This window comes from Nelumbo nucifera, chromosome 4 (genome assembly GCF_055504915.1).
Source record: "Nelumbo nucifera cultivar China Antique chromosome 4, China Antique-T2T, whole genome shotgun sequence".
Classification (NCBI taxonomy): domain Eukaryota; kingdom Viridiplantae; phylum Streptophyta; class Magnoliopsida; order Proteales; family Nelumbonaceae; genus Nelumbo; species Nelumbo nucifera.
This window is the reverse complement of record NC_142652.1, coordinates 34,197,145-34,222,434: the sequence shown is the minus strand read 5'-3', so window position 1 is coordinate 34,222,434 and position 25,290 is coordinate 34,197,145. Positions and strand designations below refer to the sequence as shown.

The 25,290-nt window shown below is 39.5% G+C and overlaps 1 protein-coding gene across 2 annotated transcripts in view; it reads right to left on the bottom strand.

Annotated features, from left to right (window-relative positions):
* Window positions 1-22,682, bottom strand: part of LOC104607359 (uncharacterized) — a 41,279-nt gene extending 18,597 nt beyond the window's left edge. Inside the window, exons 1-2 of one of the 2 annotated variants that reach the window (XR_016085681.1) lie at window positions 21,785-22,678; window positions 21,408-21,665 (exon numbers count right to left, since the gene is read on the bottom strand). Coding sequence is in view for 1 of the 2 variants with exons in the window: in XM_010272982.2 (XP_010271284.1) it covers window positions 21,408-21,665; window positions 21,785-22,225 (699 nt within the window). In the remaining variant the exon portion in view is untranslated. Of the gene's footprint in view, window positions 1-21,407; window positions 21,666-21,784 lie in introns of both variants that reach the window. The other variant, XM_010272982.2, reaches the window with a different exon arrangement.
* Window positions 22,683-25,290: the final 2,608 nt, after the last annotated feature.

The window sequence follows — 25,290 nt, the reverse complement described above, 5'->3', positions numbered from 1 at the left end:
ATATTTTGAAAGATGATCTCTTGCGGGTGTTTGAGGAGTTTTTCAGGAGAGGAATTGTCAATCCGGGTGTGAACTCTACATTTATAGCCTTAATTCCCAAAAAGAAAGATGCATCCCACCCGAAGGATTTTAGGCCAATAAGCTTGGTGAATAGCTTGTACAAGATCATTGCAAAAGTGTTGTCTTTGAGGCTGAAGAAGGTAATGCCGGATATCATTGAACACTATCAAGGAGCTTTTGTGAGTGGAAGACAAATTACAGACCAAATTTTAACTGCTAATGAGAGTGTGGAGAACTTTAAGAGGGATAAGAAGAAGGGAGTGGTCTGTAAGCTGGACTTGGAAAAGGCTTATGACTTGGTGGACTGGGAGTTCTTGAGGAAAGTTTTAACCAAATTCGGGTTTGGGGCTAGATAGTGTAAGTGGATCATGGGCTGTGTCCAGAATTGTCATAATTCAGTGCTAGTGAACGGGACAGTGGTAGATTTCTTTCCAGCCAGTAGGGGTATAAGACAAGGATACCCCCTTTCTCCTTTCTTGTTCATTTTAATTGCGGAGGTTTTGGGGAAATTGATTCACAGAGCAGATTCTAGGGGGCTCATTAGAGGCTGGAGGGTTGGGAGGATGGAAACCCCCCTCACACATTTACAGTTTGTTGATGACACGATTCTGTTTTGTGAAGGTGGTAATGTGAGGTTTATCAGGAATTTAAAGTCGGTGATACAACTGTTTGAGCAACTGTCCAATTTGAAGGTTAACCTTGGGAAAAGCTGTGTAGTGGGGGTGAATTTGGAGGAGGGAGAGATCAGGGAGAGTGCTGAAGTGCTGGGGTGTGAAGTCACGGGGTGGCCTCTGAACTATTTAGGATTACCATTAGGTGATAATCCCAAGAGAGAGAGCTTCTGGAACCCGGTGATGGAAAGGTTTGAAAAAAGATTGGTATCCTGGAAAAAGAATTACCTCTCTCTTGGCGGGAGAAGAGAAGAGGGATCATAGAGTTAGCTGGGAAATAGTGTGCAGGAGTAAGTCGTGTGGTGGTTTGGGGCTTGGGAGTATTAGGAGAAGGAATATGACTGTTGGGGAAGTGGCTGTGGAGGTTTCCTATGGAGAAGGAGAAGCTATGGGCTAGAATAGTGGCAAGTATTCATGGGCTGGAGCACAACGGATGGGACGCTGGAATCAGAGCTAGGATCACAAGCAACTCTCCTTGAAAAGCCATTCATGACCTGCTTCCAATTTTCATTCCTAATATCAGGTATGACTTGAATTCCGGTAACTCCATAAAATTTTGGGAACAAACCTAGGTGGGGAGCGCCCCTCTAAAGGATCAGTTTCCGTCTTTGTACGCTCTTTCTGATTTGAAAAATGAGCCGATCTCGTCTTTCACCACCCTGTCCTCTTCCACTTCTGGGATTGGGTGGAACTTGGGTCTAAGAAGGGATTTGAGGGATTCAGATTTCGACTGTATTTCGAGCCTTCTTGCACTTCTTGATAACGTTGTCTTAGACCCCACTAGGGCGGATTCTAGAATTTGGACACCTAACCCCAATGGCACTTTCTCTTGTGCTTCTTTCTTCAAAGTCTTAAGTCAGTCCACCAGTCCTACCCTGTCCCCTTTTCCTGTTGGTGAGGTTTGGTGCAGAGCTATACCTCCTAGGGTTGGTAGTTTTTGTTGGGAAGCCTATCTGGAAAGAATCAACACTGGTGATCTACTCCAAAAGAAGAGACCCAATACTTGCTTGTCACCTCAGTGGTGTGTTCTATGTAAAGCAGATGGGGAGACTGGTTTTCACCTAATGGTGTCGTGCCACTTCGCGAGGTCATTGTGGGATTGGGCTTTCTCCTTATTTGGATGCAGCTGGAATCCCCCATCAGACATGCAGGGCCTTTTCGCCCCCTCCTTCTTCAAGTGGCGATTAAAAAGGGGAAGGACAATGTGGAGAGGACTAAGGGCTGCACTATGTTGGACACTGTGGGAAGAAAGGAACTCCAGGATATTCTCAGAAACTCAGAGAGGGACAGCAGATTTGAGGACTATCATACAGTTTAGGGCGGTACAGTGGCTGAAATCTCTGGAAATATTCACAGATTACACTGTGGATGACATGTTGAGGAAGTGGGGTGAAATTGCAAGTTGCACGCAGACCAAGTCAGTAATGAGTGTGGCTTGGACCCCCCCACCTAGTGGATTCTTGAAATTAAACTTTGATGGATGCAGTAGGGGAAACCCGGGACAATCAGGGATCGGGGGTGTTTTTAGAGATGAAAATGGGGTCATCTCTGCTATGTTCTCAGGCCCAATTGGAGTGGGTGACTCCCTTAGAGCTGAGATATGTGTAGTTATGGAAGGAGCCTGGAAAGCTAAGGAATTGAACATCAAGAAACTTATAATTGAAGGGGATTCAGAGGTGGTGATAGAGTGGCTGACCAAAGAACAAAATGATCTTTGGAAGTATAACAATGGGAAGAGGAAATTCAAATGGCTGGTGCGGGAGATGAAAATTAAGACATGTTGGATTAAGAGATCAGCTAATTCCCTAGCTGACGGTTTAGCAAAACAAGGGGCAGAAAGGGATTCCTTGTTTTGGGCTAAGTTGTAATGTTAATGTCCTTGTATCTTTGTATTTTCTTCTTTCCTTTCTTGAAGTTCTTTGTGACTCTTGGAAGATAAGTGTGTTTGTCTACCACTTGTAAATTTTCTACTAATGAATTAATGAAAGTGTTATTGATCAAAAAAAAAAAAAAGGTTAAAAAGAACCTGGGATTGTCTCTAGTGATTCAGATCTGAGTCTTGTGACTCTTTGCAATGAATGGGTTAATTCTTATTTGGAGGTAAGTATGGGTGTTTAAGAAAAAATAAATGCTGAGAAGATTTGGGTTGTAAAAGATAATGGAATAAGAGATTCTGAGCTTGATTTAAAGGGGGAAAATGATAACAACAAGGAAGGGGATAAGGGTCTGGTTATGCGGTGCTCTAGAACCTTACTAAGAAAAGACCATACTAGGCCTTTGGAAGAAGTAAATGAGGTTTCAACTGATGAAAAGGAAGGAGAGGAAGGTGATTCAAGTGAAGATGGTTGTATTTATAGATGAAACACACAAAGTTGAGAGGAGAGTTGATGTAGAAAAGGTAGTTGAAACTGCAGTGGACGCAAGCAAATTCTTGTTAGGAGGGGAGAACCATACAAGGAAGATTGCAAAGGCTTTTCCGGAGAAAATGAGGTTACAGACCAAACAGAGATTGCAAAGGCTTTTTCGGTGCAGTCCAAGTCTATTTACAGAAGGCCTCTAAATAAAAGGTGACCGGACTGGAATTGCAGACTCTGGGGGAATCTCAATTGCAGTTTTTGGAGAGAAGGCTTGAAGAAGATGAGGTCAAGGAAACTGTTTTCTCTATGAATAGATAAAAAGCTCCAAGGCCTGATGGATTCACTACGGCTTTTTATCAAGATTGTTGGGATATAATTAAAAGAGATCTTCTAAGAGTGTTTAGTGAATTCCAGGGTAGTCAGACGGGGATGAACTCTACATTTTTAGCATTGATTCAAAGAAGAACAATGCTATCCAACCTGGTGATTTCAGACCTATCAGCCTAGTTACCAGCATTTACAAGGTCAAAGCAGAAGTGTTGTCTTTGAGGATTAAGAAAGTGACCCCCCCCCCCGATTTCACAGTCTCAAGGGGCCTTTGTGCAGGATAGACAGATTGTTGATCAAATTCATATTGCTAATGAATGTGTGGAGGCTCAGAAAAGACTAAAGAGAAAGGGAGTGACTATCAAATTGGACTTGGAGAAAGCCTATGATCTAGTGGACTGAAATTTCTTAATTGATGTTATGAGAAGGTGTGGATTTGGAGATTTGTGGTGTAATAAGGGCTGCTTGTAGTCTAGTCACTACCCAGTCATTGTTAATGGGACGGTATATGTTTTTTTTTAGGGCTTTCATAGACTTAGACAAGTTGACCCCCTTTCTCCCTTTCTGTTCACTTTGATCGCAGAAGTACTAAGCAAGTTGATTTCTAGAGCAAATTGTTTGCATCTTTTTAGGGCTGGCCTGTAGGGAGAGATAATATTTGGATCATTCATTTACAATTTGCAGACGATATCTTGATTTTTTTGTGATGGAGACTGTAGTGAGGGGGTGGAAAACTTGAAGTTGGTGGTGAAACTATTTGAGAGACTGTCTAATTTGAGGATTAATTGGTCGAAGAGTCTAGTGGATGGAACCAAGTCAACCAACATTGAAGAGGAGCTTTTGAGAAGCATGGCAGAATCCCTAGGTTGTGAGAAAGGTGAATGGCCTATGAAATACTTAGGATTACCACTAGGAGATAATCCTAGATCAACTAGTTTTTGGTCCCCAGTGGTGGAAAGGGTTGAAAAGAGATTAGCTGGGTGGAAGAGGAACTACATCTCGATGATGGGAGGCTAACCCTCATTAAGTCTACCCTAGCAAATCTTCCAGTGAACTACATGTCAGTATTTAGGATGCCACAGGAGGTAGTGAGGAAAATTGAAAAAATCATGAGGGGTTTTCTTTGGGAGCCAAGGGAATAAAAAGAAGGATCCCTTGGTTAAATGGGAAAAGGCGGTGAAACTGAAAATAGGAGGGTTTGGAGTTGGTAATGTTAAGTTGAAGAATCAGGCTTTACTAAGCAAATGGTTATGGAGATTTCCTATTGAAAATGAGAAGCTATGGCACAAAGTTGTGGCAAGTATTCATGGCATGTCGAATATGATTTGGCATCCATGACCATCTTCTTAGAGCAACCTTGGCTTGCTCCCTAGAAGGCCATCCGTGACCATCTTCCTTCCTTCTTACATCATATCAAGTATGATTTGGCACCTGGCCAGAAAATCAAGTTTTGGAAGGATGTGTGGATTAGGGATACCCCTCTTGGTGGCAGATTTCCTTCTCTTTTTGATCTTTCCAGGTTTAAGGGTAGACCTATTTCGGTTTTCTTAAACCAACATTACCTATCTTCAGGTCTAAACTGGATTTGGTTTCATTAGGAACCTTAGAGATTCTAAACTTCCTATGGTGATTGAACTTCTGAGCTTGTGGAATTCAGTTTTATTGAATGAAGGTGGCTCGGATTCTGAAGTCTAGAGTCCTAACTCTGAAGGGTTGTTTTCTTGTAAGTCCTTACATTCCTTGGTTGCCACCTCTACTTCCCCTTCTTTCCCAGTTAAAGAAATTTAGTGCTCTCCCATTCCCCCTAAAATCAGTGCTTTCTATGGGAAGTGTTTCATGGTTGCATTAATACCTTTGATCTTCTTCAAAGAGAAAAACCAAATTGGTGTTTATCCTCCAACTAGTGTGTTCTTTGTAAGTTGAATGGTGAAACTGCCTTTCATCTTCTAATTCCATGTCCTTTTGTTAGCTTTCTTTGGAATTGGTTTACTTCTCTCTTTGGATGCAGATGGTCATCTCCTGATAGGTTGGATGGTTTGTTTAGCCCTTCTAGTATTAGCTGTACAAAAAAGAGAGGTAGGACTTTTTGGCAAGGTTTAAAATGTCGATGTCAATGGAAATGTCGCTTACCAAAATATAGGACATATGTCGGATATGTCGGAAATGTCGAGGGGAAATATTGTAAAAATTAGAGACATTGTGGAATTATGCAATGATATTTTGTAAAATGATAAAAGAAGCATTAATACATATTTCTAGACTATTATCTTATTCCCAACCATTATATAAAGCTAAGAAACTAAGATCAATAACAAATTACTGATTTATTATGCATTTTGATATTTTTTACAAGGTTATCTGATATTTTCTTTTCTTATTTTTTATTCTGATTTATTATAAATTCTAATATATTTATTTCACACTAGTAAATAGAAATACATTTGTTCTGATTTTTTAAATATTAAAGTTGATTCTCCTTTTTGTAGTATTAAGATTATGATAAATTCTGATTTCTTATAAAACTCAATGAATTTATTATGATTTTTAATACTAAATTTATAATAAATTATGATTTAGTATAAAATTTAATAAACATTTTCTGATTTTAATAAATATTTTAAAAATATTAACTAGTTAATATTTTATATTTTATATTATAAAGTAATTAATTTATTCTTTTGTTTTTATTTTTTGTTAATTCTTTTTTATAAATATTTTATTTTAAATATTAAATAGAAACTATTAATGGAATAATTTATATTAATATGCTGTATTATATTAATATAATATACTATTATATTATATTATTAATGTACATTAGTCAACATCTTGTCGACGTAATAGGAAAAACTATCTTTTTTTGGTTATTTGGACCAATTTGAAACCATGCTTTGTGGAGATGCACTATAGCAGCACTACTTTGGACTGTTTGGAAGGAAATAAATGCAATAATATTTGAAGAAAAGGAAAGAAGTAAGGAAGCCTTGGTTGAAACAATAACTTGAAGAGTGGCACAACTTCTTCAAAGCTTGAGGTGCTATTGTTGTATCCTCAATTACAAGACAAAAATCTGTTGAGATTTGGGCTCCCACAATAAATGGCTAGAAGAAACTGAACTTTGATGGGAGCTGTTTGGGTTCCAGGCCCATCAGGTATTAGGGGGGCCACAAAAAAGGCACAAGGGCCAATTTGCGCCTCGGGCACAAAGTGCAAGGCAAGGCACGCGCCTTTTTGAAGCAAGGCGCAAAAATACAAAAAAAATGTTAAAAGATTTAAAAAAAAAGTCAAAAATTCCAAAAAAAATGCAAAGAAAAATAAAAAAGTTAAACATGATGTTAATAAAAATATAAACTTAAACTTTAAAAGTAATGTTTTAAAAACCCATTATCTAAAATTAAAATACATAAACATAACATGTAAAGTGTATTCAAATGAAATTTTAAAAATAAAATCAAACATATAAAACATTTTCAAGCATGTAAAACCCACAATCTCTTTTTTTCCTCAATTGCATTACTTCAAGTAGTTAATGCGATGTTTAACATATTACATTCCTGATTCTACGAGCTGCCTTTGTGCCACGCCCCCTCGAGGCAAGCCCAAAAAAAGTCCATGTTAGGGTCTTAAATTCTTAATTTTCACACAAAAAATAATTATTGTATAATTTTAATTGCCTTTCAAGAAGATATTTTATAAGATGAATGAATGAACAACATTAGCTCCAAGAACCCCCTATTTGCTAATGTTGTTCATTCATTCATCTTAATAAAACGTCTTCTTAAAAGGCAATTAAAATTATACAAAAATTAATTGTGTGAAAATTAAGAATTTAAGACCCTAACATGGACTTGTTTGGGCTTGCCTCGAGGGGTGTGGGGGCGGAGCCCCCAGCCCACGCTAGGTTCAAAAAAACGTAAAATTTTCAAAAGGCGCATGCCTAGGCTAAGGCACAAGGTGCATCAGCACACGCCTAGGCACACCAGGCGTGTGCCTTTTGAAAGTGTTGTGCCTAGGACCTGGGTGTGGTGCCTACCCTAAAATGTGCCTCACTTGTGCGCCTAGGAGCGCCTTTTAAATCACTGGGATGAAGTGGGGAATGTAATGGCTTTATACTCCAGCCCTGTGGAGTTTGGCGATGTGGCAATATTAGAGTTTTTGGCTGCTGTTTATGGGATTGAGAAAGCAAAAGAACTGGGTATTAGTAGGCTGATTATTGAGGGAGACTTGAAAACTGTGGTTAATTGGCTACTTAAGGGGGAGGAGTTGCATGGCATTTGAGGAATGATTTCAGGCATTTCAAATGGCTGTCACAGGACATGTCAATCCGAGTGAGATGGGTGAGGAGAACTGCTAATAGCTTGGCAGATAGTTTAGCCAAGCAAGGGGTACAGAGAACTCATGTTTTGGGCTCATTTGTAATATTGTTTTGGGATAACTTCTAAAGCAGGTTTCTTTCACAACTTCTTGTTGTAATCCTGCTTTCTTATAATTAATGAAATCTATTTTCTGTGTTGCTGATCAAAAAGAAAAGAACCACACAAGGAAGATGCTTAGAGAACTAGAAGAAGAATTTCCTACAATGCCTAAACAGCAGGATAAAGGAAATTTGAATGAAAACCCTGTAGAAAGGGATGCCAGCTCAAATTTAGAGTTTCAAGGAAATAATTTAAGGGTAAGGGATTTGAAGTGAGTTTTTAGAGAAGAGAGAGTTGAAGTCTTCTATGTTGTTTGAAAGAAATGTAGTGCTGGAGATGGAAAGAACTAATGAATGCCATAGGATCAGAAAGCTTTTGAAGAAACTGAATGCAGTAAGAAGATTTAGTAGCCAGAAGAATATTTGAACAGTTCAGGCATCAAGAATCTTTGCAAGACTGGAAGGGCATTTGTTTGGAATTGGACCTACTAAGAAGGTGAAGAAATCAAAGAAACGTAATAGAAGAAATTATATGTCCTCACATTAAGATTTCTTCGCTGGATTTCATTGTTTGGGTCGTTGTAAGGTGCTTTCCTTGTTTTGTTCCTCTTGTTTAATCGGGGCAGTTGTGTTTTGTTGAGGGGGAGTTGTTGTGTCAGGGGTGTGAGGCTTGTTCTTTCAGTCTAGGTGTAGTCTTGGAGTAGGAAGGTGTTTTTTCTTTTTTTCTTCTCTCGGTGATCACTGGTCACCTTTCTCTGTATTGTCTCTTTTTAATTTTAATAAAATTTCTTTCTTCGTTACCAAAAAAAATGATGAGCAGCTTCCTCACACAGAAAACTCTCACTCTTACAAGGCCACATAGAAAACCCTTGCACTCAGAATACACCTAGACTTCCAAGTTCCAACCTAATCCACTCTCATGCCAAGTAAGAACTAAACCAATTGAACCAATTGAACCAAGACATAAAAAAAATAAAACAAGTTTAGGCCCAATAAGTAAGAACTTAAAACATAAATAAGACTAACATAAACACTAAACCAATTGAACCAACACTCCCCCTCAAGCTAAGCATGGATGTCAGTCATGTTTAGCTTGCCAAGTAAGTCTAAGAATTTCGTTGAAGCTAGTCCTTTTGTTAGCACATCTGCAATCTGCATCTCGAAAGGAGTATAAGGAATGCAGAGTTCCCCTGAGACTATCCTTTCTCTAACGAAGTGTCGGTCAATCTCAATATGCTTCATCCTATCATGTTGCACTGGGTTATTTGCAATGTTGATGGCAGCCTTGTTGTCACAGTACAGCCTGAGAGGACACTCAACCTTTATCCCGAGCTCACCAAGAAGGGTCTTAAGCCACAATAGTTCAGCAACACCATGAGCCATAGCTCGATAATCAACCTTTGCACTTGATCTAGCAACCACATTCTGCTTTTTACTTCGCCATGTAACCAAATTCCCTCCAACGAACGTGCAATACCCAGAAGTAGACTTCCTGTCTCCAATAGAACCAGCCCAATCTGCATCAGTATATTGCTTCAATTTCAATTTTATTGTGTTTTTTGAACAGAATTCCTTTTCCTAGGCAAGTCTTCAAATACCTAAGAATCCTTTCCGCTGCTCTCATATGAGGAATCTTTGGAGAGTACATGAACTGGCTGACAACATGTACAGCATAAGCAATATCTGGTCGAGTGAGAGACAGATATATCAATTTCCCTACCAGTTTTTGGCATCTCTCTTTATCAAGGTAGTCCTCTCCTACTAATTCCTGTAGACCATGATTCTGTTCTATTGGAGTATCTGCTGGTCTACTCCCCATCATACCTGTCTCCTCTAGAAGATCAAGGACGTACTTCCGTTGACATATATAGATGCCCTCTTGTGACCTAGCAACTTCAATTCCAATGAAGTATCTCAGATGGCCAAAGTATTTGATCTCAAACTCAGATGCCAAGAAATCCTTCAATCTTTTTATCTCTTCTAGATCATTTCCTGTAATCACCATATCATCCACATAAACTATGAGTGTCGTAAGTCTACTATCCTGTTTCCTTATGAACAAAGTATGATCTGCACCACTTCGAGTGTATCCCACTCTCTTCATGGCCCCACAGAGCTTCTCAAACCAAGCTCGAGGAGACTGCTTAAGACCATATAATGCTTTCCTCAGTCTACACACTTTCCCATCAAAACCATAACTTGGTGGAGGATCCATGAATACCTCTTCATGTAGATCGCCATTTAGGAAAGCGTTCTTCACATCCAACTGATGTAACTCCCATGAGAAGTTTGCAACTAATGACAATAGAACCCAGATTGTGTTGAGCTTTGCAATTGGAGCAAAGGTCTCGTTGTAGTCAATCCCTTCCTTTTGAGTAAACCCCTTCGCCACTAGTCTGGCCTTGTATCTTTCAATGGACCCGTCCTCCCTATGCTTCACAGTGAACACCCACTTGCATCCCACATTGTTCATCCCTTCTGGTAGATCCACTAATTCCCAAGTCCTGGCTTTCATTAAGGCTTTCATTTCTTCATTCATAGCCTCTCTCCATCTTGCATCAGACACTACCTCTGAGTACCTAGTAGGGACATGCACGGAAGAGAGAGCAGACACAAAGGAATAATAACGAGGAGATAAATATGAGTAAGAAACATATTTAGCAATGGGGTGTTAGATAGTACAAGAATGGGTAGACTTACGAAGAGCAATAGGGAGATCCAAATTAGAAGTATGAGTGATAAGATTACCTGGAGTTGTTGAGACAGATTGATCCGAGTCCGATTGGTTGTTGCCATGAGTTTGAGGGTCTTTTTTCCTCCTGTTGTAGGTGATTCTTATATCTTTTTGTTGCCTACTAGTGTCCTCAGTTACATCTGCAGCATCAAGAGTGGTAACAGGTTCAATGGGAGCCTCACTAGATTCACCTAGGATGCTACAACTAGGAGGATCAGGAGGAGAAGATGGAAGGCCCGAGGCTGAAAGAGGCACAAAAAAGAGGGAGAAGAAGAATCCTCTTCTACCCCACTAGTCTCCTCCTGAAGAGGATTCTGGGAAGAATGAAAATAGGATTGAGACTCAAAAAATACCACATCTTTTGTGACATATTTCTTCTTGGTAACGGGATCATAACACTTGTAACCCTTCTGTGTAGGCGAGTACCCTAGAAAGATTCCTTTCGTAGCCCTAGGATCCAACTTGGTCTTCTTTGGATCCTTTACATGAATAAAACATACACAACCAAAGACTCTAGGTGGAAGAGGAAAGTCTGGAAGATTAGGGCAAAGGACAGAGAAAGGAGTTTCCATACCCAACACCTTGGATGGCATCCGATTTATCAGATATGATGCGGTAAGAACTGCTTGAGACCAATAGTGCTTGGGAACCTTGTGCTAAAATGGTAAAGCTCGAGCAGTCTTCAATAAGTGTCTATTTTTGCGCTCAGCAACCCCATTCTGTTGAGGGGTACTAGCACAAGATGACTGGTGTAGCATGCCTGCATCCTCCATGAACAGGTTCAAGGATCTTTCAAAATATTCAGCAGCATTGTCTGAACGGAATTGCTTAATCTTCTTGTCAAATTGAGTTTCAATCATTTTACAAAATGCCATGGTTATCCATGGCACTTCATCATGTCCTTTTAACAAGTAGATCCATGTGCATCGTGAATAGTGATCAATAAAACTGATAAAGTAACGAAAGCCATCTACAGAAACAAGATGTGAAGGGCCCCAAACATCAGAATGGGCCGAATCAAAAGGAGCTTGAATTTCATTACTAGAAATTGGATAAAGAGTTCTACATTGTTTTGACAACTGACACACTTCACAAACTAAACTTTGACTTGAAATACCCATAAATAATTCAGGAAACAACCCTTGCAGTGACGAAAAAAGTAAATGACCTAGCCTAGCATGCCACAAGTGTAACCTAGCTATTGACTCCTCATTATTCTGACTACTGGCAGCAGATGATTGTAAGGCCGAACTGATGTCTGCATCAAAATAGTAGAGACCTCCACACTCATGACCGCTCCCAATCGTTCTCTTCGTCAGTCTGTCCTGATAAACACAATGAGTAGGAAAGAAAGTTATGCTATAGTTTAAATTCTTGGTAAGCTTCGAAACAGATAAGAAATTGGAAGTAAGATTGGGAACATGTAGAACAGATTTAAGAGAGAGGTCCTTGCTTAGGTCAACCCCCCCCCCCCTTCCTAGAGATGGTGGAGAGAGAACCATCAACAACTCTCATCTTATCTTGGCCAGACATCAAATGATAAGAAGAAGATAAAGAGGACATGTGTGTCATGTGGTCAGTTGCACCGGAATCAATAATCCAAGAAGTAGACTCTACAGAACTAGTTGCACTATAAGCAGAGACAATACCTGATCTAGCAAGAGAGGTGGAAGCAAGGGAATTAGTCCTTAGACGGGTTAAGGCCCGGCTAAGAACCTCTACCTCATCAGCAGTGACATCCAAGGACCCAAATGTGTGGGAATTAGCAGTCTGTCCCATGGGAGGAGGTGTAACTGTAGATATGTTCTTCGAGCTCTCACCACTATGATTAGTAACAAGGTTCTCACTTGTTGTTTGATTCCTCTGAGGCTTCTTGTCTTTCCTTAACGCAGCTGGTTTCAAATGAGGATAAAGAACCCAACAAGTCTCTTTTATATGCCTTTCACCTCCACAATGAGCGCACTTAAGATGCCTCTTATCCGAATGCTTGCTCCCTTTTTGGTTTGAAGAAATCAAGGTTGAATGTTCAACAGGCTGTATTTGAGTGTCAACTTGCATCTCTTTCCTCCTAACCTCTTCATTCCTTGCTAGATAGTAGACATGGTGTAAATCTGGCATTTCATCCCTTCCCAAATTTGAGACCTTATGCTCTCATAAATTGGGTCTAAGCCAGCCAAGAACTTAAAGGCTCTACCTTCTTCAATTTGTTTATCATGTCTCTCCTTGTCTCTTACATTCTCCCAACCAAGAATAAGATGATGATCAAGTTCTTACCATAGTCCTTCTAGGGTTGCAAAATAAGTTGCAATTGTCATATCTCCTTGTCTCAATACAGCAATGTCTTGGTTTAGCCTATAGATTCTTGCATTGTTCTTTCTCTGTCCATAAGTTTTAGACACTTTCTCCCAAATCTTAGCAGTAGTGGGAAAGTGTTGAACAGTCCTGGCCACTCTTGGAGTCATCGAAACAAGCAGCCAAGACATAACAGTAGCATTTTCTTTACACCATATTGCGTACTCCACACTACCCACTTTAGGTTCCTGCTTCTGTCCATCTAAATAACCCGTAAGTTCCCGGGAAGTAATGAAGAGCATGGCTGAAACAGACCATTCCCTGAAGTTATATTCATCCAACAATACACTGGTGATCTGCAAGCTGTGCAGATTTGGGTTTTCCAAATTAGAAGACCTCCCACCAGTTCTATTATCCCTAGAAGACACTTCTCACGATATTGAAGACATCTCCTTCCTCTTACAGTGATCACAATTGAAAACCAAGTACAAAGAACACAATTTCAGACTTACCGAAGCTGTTACAAGTCTGAGAACCCCTCGTAACAGGTCTAAAACCAAGAACAATCCACCCCTGTACTATGTTGAACACTTCTGGACTGGGCGTTGGCTTCTGCTGTCGTAGACTGTGACCACCCTTACGATCTGTACTAGGACTGTCTAACTCAGTCTTTCCACCTAGATATGTTCCACACAGATCTCTCTTTGCAGCCGAATGGCTACTACCTGGTACAGGGTTTCTAGTAGGACATCAGCTTTTGGAACAAACCCCCCTTGGGCCCTACAACCAAGGGAAACCCTAGATACAGACCTTGTTGTGTTCTATAGTCAGCCCTAGGGTTTCTTCACAGTGGCCGAGATAGGAGAGAGAGAAAGAAAAAAGAAGGAATAGAGAAGTGGAGAAAAGAGGCGGTTGTAACCAGTCAAACCGATTAGTGCTCTGATACCATGTTTGCTGGAGAACAACAGCCAAAGAAGAAGAAGAAGAAGAAGAAGAAGGAGATTTGAGAATGGCGGCATACTCACTTCAGTCAGCCCTATAACCTTATAAAGATAGATGTTTACAAAGTAATGTTACAAGAATGGACTAGAATGCCCCTAATTAGTGATGGGACACCTAGACATAAAAAAAAATAAAACAAGTTTTGGCCCAATAACTAAGAACTTAAAACATAAATAAGACTAACATAAACACTAAACCAATTGAACCAACATATACAATATGAGGCCATCACAACTACATGCTACCTACACCCGGTCCAACTTCCAAGAAACCCCAACTTGCTCAAAGCTACATAGGTTCCTGTTTAATGGGGGTTGGGAGAGCCACTAGAGAGGTTTGGTGGCTAAGGCCCTACCTAGGATAACCTTTGATCACTGCCCTATAAAAGTAGGACAAGAACCTCTTGGTAATGGACCTAGACCATTCAGATTTGAGAAAATGTGGCTGACACATCCGGACTTTTTGCCTAAGGTTAAGGAATGGTGGAGTGAAGAGATGAGAGAAGTGAAATGGAATGGGGTTAGATTCCACAAAAAATTAAAAGGATTGAGGCAAAATAAAAGAATGGAATAGGGATCAATTTGGAAGAGTGGAGGAGGTAAAAGTTAGATTATTAATTCAGATTGAGGATTTAGATGCAAAAGAATCCCAGGGAATGATGGATGAGCAAGACAAAGAAATGAGAAGGAAATTGAAAAAGGAGTTAGAGGAGATCTTGTTGAGGGAGGAGATATCATAGAGACAAAAATCCAGACACAAGTGGATCAAAAAAGGGGATGGGAATACCAAATTTTTTCATGCTATGGCTAATGGGAGAAGAAGGAAAATTTTGATACTAAAGTTGGAGGTTGATGGTGTGGAGATAACCTCTCAAGAGGAGATTGCTAGTAGGATTGTGGATCACTTAAAATCAATCTTTCAAAGACCTTTAGAGAATCGGTTAATAGTGGGGGAGGAGAATTGGCCAACTTTGAACCAAATAGGTAGGGCTGGAAAGAATGAGTGAGGAAGAAGAAATTAAACATATTGTGAGTCTTAATCAATGCCACCTTTCTAGCCTTAATTCCTAAAAAGACTGATGCCAAAAACCCCAAAGATTTTCGGCCAATCAGCCTGGTGACAAGCATCTATAAGATTATGGCAAAAGTGCTCTCTAGGAGGATCAAAGCAGTTCTCCCTTCTCACATTGGCCAAGCACAAGGAGCCTTTATACATGATAGACAAATTACAGATCAGATCCTTATTGCAAATGAGAATGTGAAAGAAATGAGGAGATCGGGCAGAAAAGGCTTTGTTTGCAAATTTGGAGAAGGCCTATGACCTAGTGGACTGGAGTTTCCTGCTAGAGATGTCAAGAAGATGTGGATTTGGGGATAAAAGGTGTAATTGGCTAAGAGGATGTTTAAGTTCTTATTGTTATTCTGTTTTGGCGAATGGGGTGGTTAAGGACTTTTTTTCTAGCCAATAGAGGTTTAAGACAAGGTGATCCACTTTCCCCTTTCCTCTTTACTCTTGTTGTTGATGTCTTCAGTAAAATGATCTCCAAAGAAGATGAGGGTCAAATAAAGGGATGGAGAATAGGGAGTAGAGGCATTCCAATAACTCACCTTCAGTTTGCTGATGATATTGTTATTTTCTGTGAAGGGAATGAGTTAAGTAAGGTGGAGAACCTTAAGAATTTAATAAGAACCTTTGAGAGTGTCTCCAACTTGAGGGTAAACTTTGATAAAAGTTGTGTGGCTGGAGTAAATATGGAGAATAGGGAGATTGAATCCATTGCGGAGTGCTTAGGTTGCAACATTTCTTCTTGGCCTTTGACATACTTACGGCTACCCTTAGGAGCTAACCCTAAAGAAAGTAGTTTATGGGCCCCTATTGTGGAGAAATTTGATAAATGCTTGGCGGCTTGGAAAAAGAATTACATCTCAATAGGGGGTAGGCTGACCTTAATTAAGGCTACACTTGCCAATCTTCCAACCTACTTCCTTTTAGTGTTTAGGATTCCTCCAAGGGAGGCTAAGAAACTGGAGAAGAGAATGCGGGACTTTCTATGGGAACCAGGAGAGGTGAAAAAGGATCATCTGGTTAGATGGGAGATAGTTAACAAACCAAAGGAAGAAGGGGGTCTAGGAATAGGGAACATAGTGTTGAAGAATGTAGCCCTCTTAGGGAAGTGGTTATGGAGATGGCCCCGAGAGAGAGAGAGAGAGAGATTATGGCATGAGGTGGTGAAAAGCATTCATGGCTGCTCAGGAAATGGTTGGGATTCCGGGATATCTCATCGAGCTACTCTCACTACACCTTGGAAGGTTATACATGGTATTCTCCCTCGCTTCCTCAATTTCATCAGGTATGATGTTTGTTCTAGTAATGCCATTCTATTTTGGGAGGATATTTGGGTGGGTACCCAACCCCTCAAAGATCATTTCCCATCGCTTTATTCCCTTTCCTGTCACAAAAATGAGCCAATTGCAAATTTTCTCTCAAGCCCGTTAACCCCCTTGTGTTTAAACTGGGACTTCGGCTTTCATAGAGGATTAAGGGATGGTGACTTGAGTTGTGTTGTTGAGCTAGTTCATTTACTAGAATTTGTTTGTTTGGACCCCACTTCTTCTGATCAAAGAGTTTGGACTCCTCTTCCAAAAGGTACATTTACTTGTTCTTCCTTTCTAAAATCCCTCAATTCTAACCCCATTTCCCAAAGCTTCCCTTTCAAAGAAGTCTAGGCACGACCTATTCCCCCAAAAATTGTTGTATTTTGCTAGGAAGTCTACTATGGGAAAATCAATACTTTGGAAAACTTACAGAAAAAGAGACCCTCTCTTTGTCTTTCCCTAAATTGTTGTTCCTTGAGTAAGGCCGAGAATGAGGACTATTTCCATTTGCTGATCTCTTGTTCCTTTTCTACAGCTTTATGGAATTGGAGCCTTTGTTTATTTGAAGGTAGGTGGTCTTTGCCTTCTAATTTAAGCTCGTTATTTAACCCATCTTTTTTTGTTTGGCACACTAGAAGAGGCAAGGTTATGTGGAAATGTGTCAGGGCAGCCACTTTATGGACTCTTTGGGAGGAAAGGAATGGAAGAATCTTCTTAGAGAAGGAAAGAGGATTAGATGAAGTGAAGGACTACATCCTAACAAGAACAACCCATTGGCTGAAAACCTTAGATATGTTTGATGATTTCTCCTTTGATGACTTGTGGAGGAATTGGTTAATAATAGCTAACACTTCAACAAAGAAGAATAGAATTTTGTCAGAATGGGTTCCTCCTTTGGAAAGTGTCATCAAGTTGAATTTTGATGGAAGCAGCCAACGTAACCCCGGACCTTCAGGTATAGGGGGTATCCTGAGAAATAAGGACAGCAACATAATCTCCTTATTCAAATTATCAAAAAAAAAAAAAAGAAAAACATAATCTCCTTATTCTCAGGACAGGTGGGAGGGGGGGACTCCACAAGGGCAGAAATCCTTGTTGTAGTACAAGGAATTCAGATTGCTAACCAGCTTGGGGTGGAGCATCTCCTAGTTGAAGGGGACTCTCAGGTGGTAACAGGGTGGCTTTTAAACCCGAATACTACCATTTGGGGCTACAAAGATCTCATCAAAAAAATAAAGTGGTTAACCAGCAATATGAGAGTTGAGGTAAAATAGGTTAACAGGTCTGCTAATTCTATGGCTGATTCTTTAGCCAAACAGGGGGTTTCTAGGGAAGATCTTTTTTGTGCTACTTTGTAAGTTATTAGTAATCTGGAAATTTGTACTTAACTAGCCCGGAGAGATTGCAACTCGTGCCTCTCCTCGGGGACTTTGTACTATTGTCTATTGCTGATTAATAAATTTTTACAATTATCAAAAAAATATATACAATGAGTATTCATATGCGGGAGAATGGCGCCTTAGGAACATAATATGCCAGATCAGATCCATAAGATGAAGACCGGTCAGGTCTATACAAAGCCCTCCACACCCACCACAGACCTCAATGAAAAAAGGGCAAATTTCTTAAATTACCCCTAAGGTTTAGGGAATTGACTAACTATACCCCTACTGTTTCAATATTGTCTTAAAGTAACCCTACTGTTTCTGATAATCGACTAGCTCTACCCTTACCATTATCATCCGTTATTATTCCATCAAATTCTGTACACATGTGAAACCATGTGGCATATGTTTTTTAAAACCCAATTTTACCCTTCACTCTCTCTCTCTCTCTCTCTCTCTCTCTCTCTCCTTCTTCCCCTTCATTCTCTCCCTTGTTTCATCACTGTCGCTGCAACTCATTGCAGCAACAGACCCCTCCACCTCTAGCCTCTCTCTCTCCTTCTTCCCCTTTGTTCTCTCTCCCATGTTTCATCATCTCCACATCTGGCAGGCAAAAAACAAGAGTCGATTGCTTCTTGCTATCTGCAGATATGGCCAGTGGCAGCCCGAATATGCAGGCAAGACGCATGCTCTCGGGTCCTACAAAGGTAGCAACATAGAGAACTGTGAAATAAAAGCAAACTAACATGGCGTAAACCTTGAACCCAGAATCCAGCAGCGATGCAGGTGGTGCCAATCAGTGTTTTAAAAGCGCAAGGCGCAGGGATCAATTTGCCCCTAAGGTGCAAGGTGCAGGGCAAGGCGCGCGCCTTTTTGAAGCAAGGCGCAAAATTACAAAAAAAATGCTAAAAATCAAAAAAATGTCAGAAAATTAAAAAAAAAGCCAAAAAAATCAAAAAATATAAAACATAACATTACTAAAAAATATAAAGTTAAATTTTAAAATAATGTTTTAAAAAAAAACCTATTATCTAAAATTAAAATACATAAACATAAGATATAAAGCATATTCAAATGATAATTTAAAAATAAAATCAAACAAATAAAACATTTTCAAGCATGTAAAACATATTACATTCCTGATTCTACGAGCCGCCTTTGTGCCACGCCTCTCGAGGCAAGCCCAAACAAGTCCATGTTAGGTCATAAATTCTTAGTTTTCACACAAAAAAATAATGATGTTATAGTTTTAATTGCTTTTTAGGAATACATTTTTATTAGGATGAATGAATGAACAACATTACCAATAAAATGTATTCCTAAAAAGTAATCAAAACTATAACATCATTATTTTTTTTGTGTGAAAACTAAGAATTTAAGACCTAACGTGGACTTGTTTGGGCTTGCCTCGAGGGGCATGGCATGGGGGTCCGGGGGCTCAGCCGTTATGTTCAAAAAACAGCAAAAAAGTGCCAAATTTTCAAAAGGCGCACGCCTGGGCTGAGGCGCAAGGTGCATCAGGCGTAGGCATGCGCCTTTTGAAAGGGCAGCGCCTAGGACCTAGGCGAGGCACATACCCTGAAATGTGCCTCGCCTATGCGCCTAGGCGCACCTTTTAAATCACTGGTGCCAATACTGAAGTTCGTTTCACACTCTCACCCATCTCAGACTCCTAATTGCCTCTCTCATTAGGCTCTCAAATAGGAAACAAAATGGCAGCTGCTCTTCAACTTGAGAAAAAAATGATGACACGACTTGAAGAAAATCAATAAAATAACCCGGCATCTTGTAGACACAAAAATACATGCAAGAACTTAATGCAAAAAAAAATTGGTTCAGGATAATTGCCAGAGCATTTGGTGATCTAATTCACCATCAATTCATGCATAGGAACAAAGATTAAGTCTGAACTCTTATTCCAAAAAAAATTGAAAGACAACGAACATATTTCAGCATTACCTTAGGACACTGGTTTTGCTTTTGGAGAGATTGAACCAACTGTGAAAACATAATACAGATTGATTGGTTAAGGATAAAGTGATATTATGTGAATCTCTTTAGAAAAAGGTGATTGTGCTTGGAAGATGATGGATTGGATCCATTGTGTCAACGTTTCTCAAGTGTCTTTCTCTAGGTATCTTGTAGAGAGGAGACAACGATGGGAGCCAAAATACTAAATACAAGTCAATTGGTCATCGGAAATGGTGTGAAGGTTACTAAACAACAATTTTGGATTTTGGTTGATGCAGTGTAGTGAACTAATTGTTGCTTCATAGTTCTTCTTTACTCAATCATCCAAATGGAGAAGCCCGCAGTGGGACTGGCTAAAAAATAATCAGTGATGCTATAGCTATGAGGGTGATTTGATGGTGCATGGAGAATGGGGTGTGGTCATGGAGGGGGAAATCTGTTCTCTCTCTCAATTCAAGTCCAGTTGATCCTCAGCATCCATCGGAACCAAAGAGCTTGAAATGACCGCCATTAAACAAGATTTCTCAGCAAAGAATTTAGTAGCTACCAAATTTGAAACGAAGAAAATTTAGTTTTCAGAGGTGGGGATGATCTTCCACCGTGAATGCTAAAATTCACGAAAAAAATCGCATTTCGGCTCTTTTTATTTTCGTTGCTTCTTTCTTTGAGAGTGGGGATGGAGACTCTTTGCTCTTTGCTCTTTGCTCTCTACCTCTCAACACAGAGGAGGCTAGAGGCTTATCCTGTTTACGAGTGTGAGAGAAAGCGAGAAAGATCTAAACTCAACAGTTTTGTTGATCCCTCCGATTCAGCCGAATCTCTCCGCTGCTTCATGGCCTTTAGAGAAAAACCTAGCTCCGATATAGAACTGTTCAAGGGACGATGAACACTGTGAAGGTGAAGGTAGCGAAGGAACACTGTGATGGTGATCCTTACCTGGCAGAAGAGGGATGAAGGGTAATATTGGGTTCTAAAAAATTCAGCAGTTGGATTTTATTTTGAAAATTTGAGAAACCGTGGAGGACAAATTCGACATTTTATTTTTTTCCATTACCATTTAACGAGGTCGACAATTGTTAGAAACAGTAGGGGTACTTTAAGACAATACTGAAACAGCAGGGGTATAGTTAGTCAATTTCCTAAACCTTACGGGTAGTTTAAGAAATTTGCCCAAAAAATCCTTCTAGGTTTCTCTCCCCAAATGTGGGTCAGAACATGGAGCAGGCTGCAGCAAAGAATTCAAGGCACAACTCGACAGATGCAATATAAATGAGCTGGGATTTAGGATATCTCTTTCCTTAGAAAATATGATTGTTCCACTCTTCCGAAAACTTAAACTGGACCAAAAATAGGATTCTAAATGATGTCGTTCTGCTGTTGCAATGAAAAACAATACTCTAATCTGGGTCTCTTGTATAGCATTTCTGCTACCAAGGATCGGATGACAATGGTTGTGATACATGATGTCCACATGCATGTTAGTTATTACTTCCACTCAAGGTTGCCATTCTAAAAAGTTCCTCCAAAGGTGTATGAACCACGAGATCAGACTACTTAGATTCTTAGAAAAGATCTTCATGTGCTTGTTTTTCTGTATTATACAAATAACAGTTCACATTCTGCATGATCAATAAGAGAGCTATATATGTTTATCATCTTTTACCTGTTTAAAGCATTAATGGCGTATAAAGAGAAACAGAAGAAAAAGAACATATCTAAAAAAGAGATTCGAATTTATGTAATAGAAATTAACTACACCACTGAACAAAATGGTGATATCAAATCACAAAATACTGAAGTAAAATGCGAATTATCCAACCTCACTAAATGATGTGATTGTCCTCAAGTGATTGAACCCAAGATCCAGGAACCTCAACTTTGTACACTTCCGTAAATTATCAACTTTTGCAAATTTGTTTCGACTTAGATCAAGCGTTTCAACAGCAGGAAGCAGTTGCAAAGACTCATCCATGAGAACCAATGCATTGCATGCACATGAAACGAATGACAACCGATTCCATACAGGAGATTTCCTTATATCCACAATTCTACTGGCAAATACATGTCGAAGAGCATCCTAAATTATTGAAGAAACAACACAAATCAAATGTTTGGAGACTGGTATGTACACACAGTCATATAAAGGAACCCCAGAATATAATCAAATAGATTACAATACAAGAAAATCAAACTTACAGTAGAATTATGACAAATGAACTTCTCCAAAGTATGTCTCAGCTCCAGTAGTCCTCTTGCGGCCGAAGTTGAAAGATCACATCCGCGGAGCTCCAAATACTTGAGGCGTCCGAAAGGCAATAAAGATAAAGGCGTCGGATCTCTAGCAGGCGGCGGAAATACCGAAACAACCTTGAGAGAAGTAAGGAGCCTGAGAATCCTCCGGAGCTGCTCGAGCGCCCGGTGGTCCCCGAGATCAGAAACATAAGCCCGAAGGTAATCAATGGGAGCAGCAGCTAGAAGACGCTCAAGCTCCTGCAACGCTTCGAGTCTTGACTGAACATAGTGAAGCCCGACTGGATTTAGCTTCAAAACCAAAGTTCCTTCGAGCAAAGGACCCGCTTGTTTGTCAACGAACTTCACCAGATAATCAAGGTACCTATCTCCTGTCACAATTGCCATTGATGACAAACCCCCAACCCTCAGACTATAAGAAACCAATGCATGGAGCAAACAAAGAACGCATAACAGCGAAAAGTACAGTTTCCTCTGAATCTGACTCAAGAAGACTAAATCAAAAACCAAATTTCGGATACATTTAACTATAAATTTTCAAACCCCGGTCATTTAGGCAGATCTCAGATAGCATAGCTAGGGTTTTTGGAAGAGAAGATGGAAACAGAGATGCGAAAAGACAGAAAGGTAGAGGGAATTCCATGAGGCTGTGAAATTAGGGTTTCGCTGAAACCTGGAGTGGAAAGGAGATGGGGGCTTCAACAGGTAGACCATAACTTGAAGTTAGCGTGGTTTCAAAAATGGGGGTTTTGGTGGAATTGAAGCCAGAGAAGAAGAAACCGCCATGGCTGGCTGCAACTTATAAGAAACAGAGAAGTCGTCGAGGTGGATGCTTGCGTTAATCAATCACTCCATCGGGCATCGGCTCTCTAATCAATAATTGGTCTGACCTGGACTCGATCGATGTGCCGTTTCGGAAACGAACGAGGAGAGACGGGAACAATGCGGGGACGCGTGGCAGACATGCTGGGGTGACGGGACCCACCGAGTTCGTCACTCCATTTTATGGCCCGACTGTGGTGACCCTGATCAGCTGATCGTACTCTGCAGAATCGCCACGTGGCTAAAAATAGGAGTTGTGAGATAGTGAGTTCGGAACGTCACCGAGGCTCTGTGGGGAAGGAGCACGGAATGTGTGGTGGTTTGGTTACAAATCGTTGTCTTTGTTGAAATCGTGACAATCCAATGGATAATCATGCCCGAGGACAACAGGGTAAGACAAAGGTCGTACTATTTTCGTTGGTGGGAATCATCGGATTGGAATCTTTTATCGCAGGTTGTAGGATAGACTGCACTTGGGACTGTTGGATAGGAATCGATTTTCAGCGTGCAATTTGTGGACCCATCTAGAGATATAAAATTATGGAGGCCCCACAATATACAACATAACAATTGGTGAGGTTTAGTATCGCAACTCGCAAGGGCATGTGTTACCATACGAAACTAATTGCCAGGTAGTCACTCCTGTTCCGAAAGAATGCAAATGCCGGTTCATTTATGTATTCTAGGTCAGTTTTGTAGGTATATCACAATGTATTTATCTATTGCAAATGACATCTGTAATGAATTTGATATATTTGTATTTAAAATGAGAGCAAAGTTTGTTAATCACACATATTTGTATTGCAGGTGGATTCCATTTTTGGAATTGGTATTTACACCCATTACAACTAAAAATTATTTGGCAATGGTGCAAAATTGGCATTGAAAAACTAAATCAACTTGGCATTTTTTGTGAATAAGACATATTTGTATTTATACCAAGCATTTTTGTATTTGCACTCTTTCTAAAGGGAGCTTGAACCACAAGTTTTGTGCATTTAGTTATAACTTGTAAGCAAGTTTTATGCATTTAGTTATAACTTATAAGTATTCACTATGTACAAGTTTTAGAGTTTAGAGAAAGGAAAATAATAATAATAATGGTAGGATTAAAGATTTTTTAAGGGTAAATTTCTTAAATTACTACTGTTTAACTAATTGACAAACTCTATCCTTATTGTTTAACTATTGTCTCAAACTATTCCTATCGTTTCTGACAATTGATTAATTCTACCCTTGTCGTTAATATTCGTTAATGTTTCGTCAAAATCTATATACGCATGACACCAAGTAACATATAAATTTTACTTAAAACCCAATTATCCTTCGTCTTCTTTTCCTTCTTCTGTTAAACCTTTCGTATTCTCTCCTCTCTATTTTATTTATTTATTTTCTACTCTCTCACTCTCTTTATCTCTCTATCACTCTCTCCCAACCATCCATCTATTTCCCCTCCCCTGTTATCATCTCTACCTGCCACCATAGCTACAACGTTCAGCAACAACGGTTTTCTTCTAGGTAAAACAAAAAGAGAGATAGATAGAGAATGAAAGCTGAGGGAGAGAAAAGGAGACAATGAGAGATAAAAAGGGGGAGATCGATGGAAAGATAGGGGAGGAAGAAAAACTAATGTTGTTGTTAGTTGCAACGGCGAGTGAAGCAGGTGAGGGAAGATTGAGGAAGAAGGAAGGTAGAACACTATTTCACTCCCTTCTTCCTCTCGACACAGAACTAGTGGTAGCAGCCTAGAAAAACCACCTCCTTCGATTTTTCTTCTTTCTTCTCCTTCCCGTTCAACATTCCCTTTTATATTTTTCCTCCATTCTCGCTATCGTTCGTTGTCCCTTCTAGTTCTCCTCCGATTGCATCCCATGAAAACTATCCCCATCGAAGACAAACTACTCAAGATTGGATCAGACTAAAGCTCCCTTGTTTCACCTATTGAGTGCAGATTGAAATCAAATAAAGTACAATTTTATTTGCATTGTTTTCTTCTTCTTCTTCTTCTTCTTTTTTATGATTTATTCCTCTTTATTTATTTATTTATTTATTGTTTTCTTCTTGCCTTCTGTCGTGATGTAGTTGGGATCTGAGGAGGGAGGAGTGGTGGGAATTGGTAATGATGTTATCGCCAAAGCAGTTCCTTTGAAATCTCCGGCACCTCCCAATCCCATTGAAACATCTTGTTTATGCTCTAACCATTATAGATTTATATAGAAAGAAGAATTATTGCTAGTTATTTGGAGATTTAGAGATCGAACTTGGGTGTGTTTTGATCATTCGAACTCAATGACACCAAGGGGTTTCAGTGGTCCTTCTATACATCTGAGATGATTCAACGTGCAAATAAAAAGGCTTGGACTTCTAATCAGATAAATTTTATCCAAACTCGAGTTAGAGTGAGAGGAAGAAGACAGGTCGTACTTAAATGTTTTTATTGTATTTTTGTTATATTTTATTTTTGTAATTATGTATTTTTATTATAATTTATTGTTTAATATTTATTAGAGGTTATACTATTATTTGAGATTACATTATTTATTGACTCATTTAATATATTTTTTGCATTTATGGTATTTATTATATTTTTATAAGTTCTTTGTTGTATTTTCATTATAAACTTATTTTCA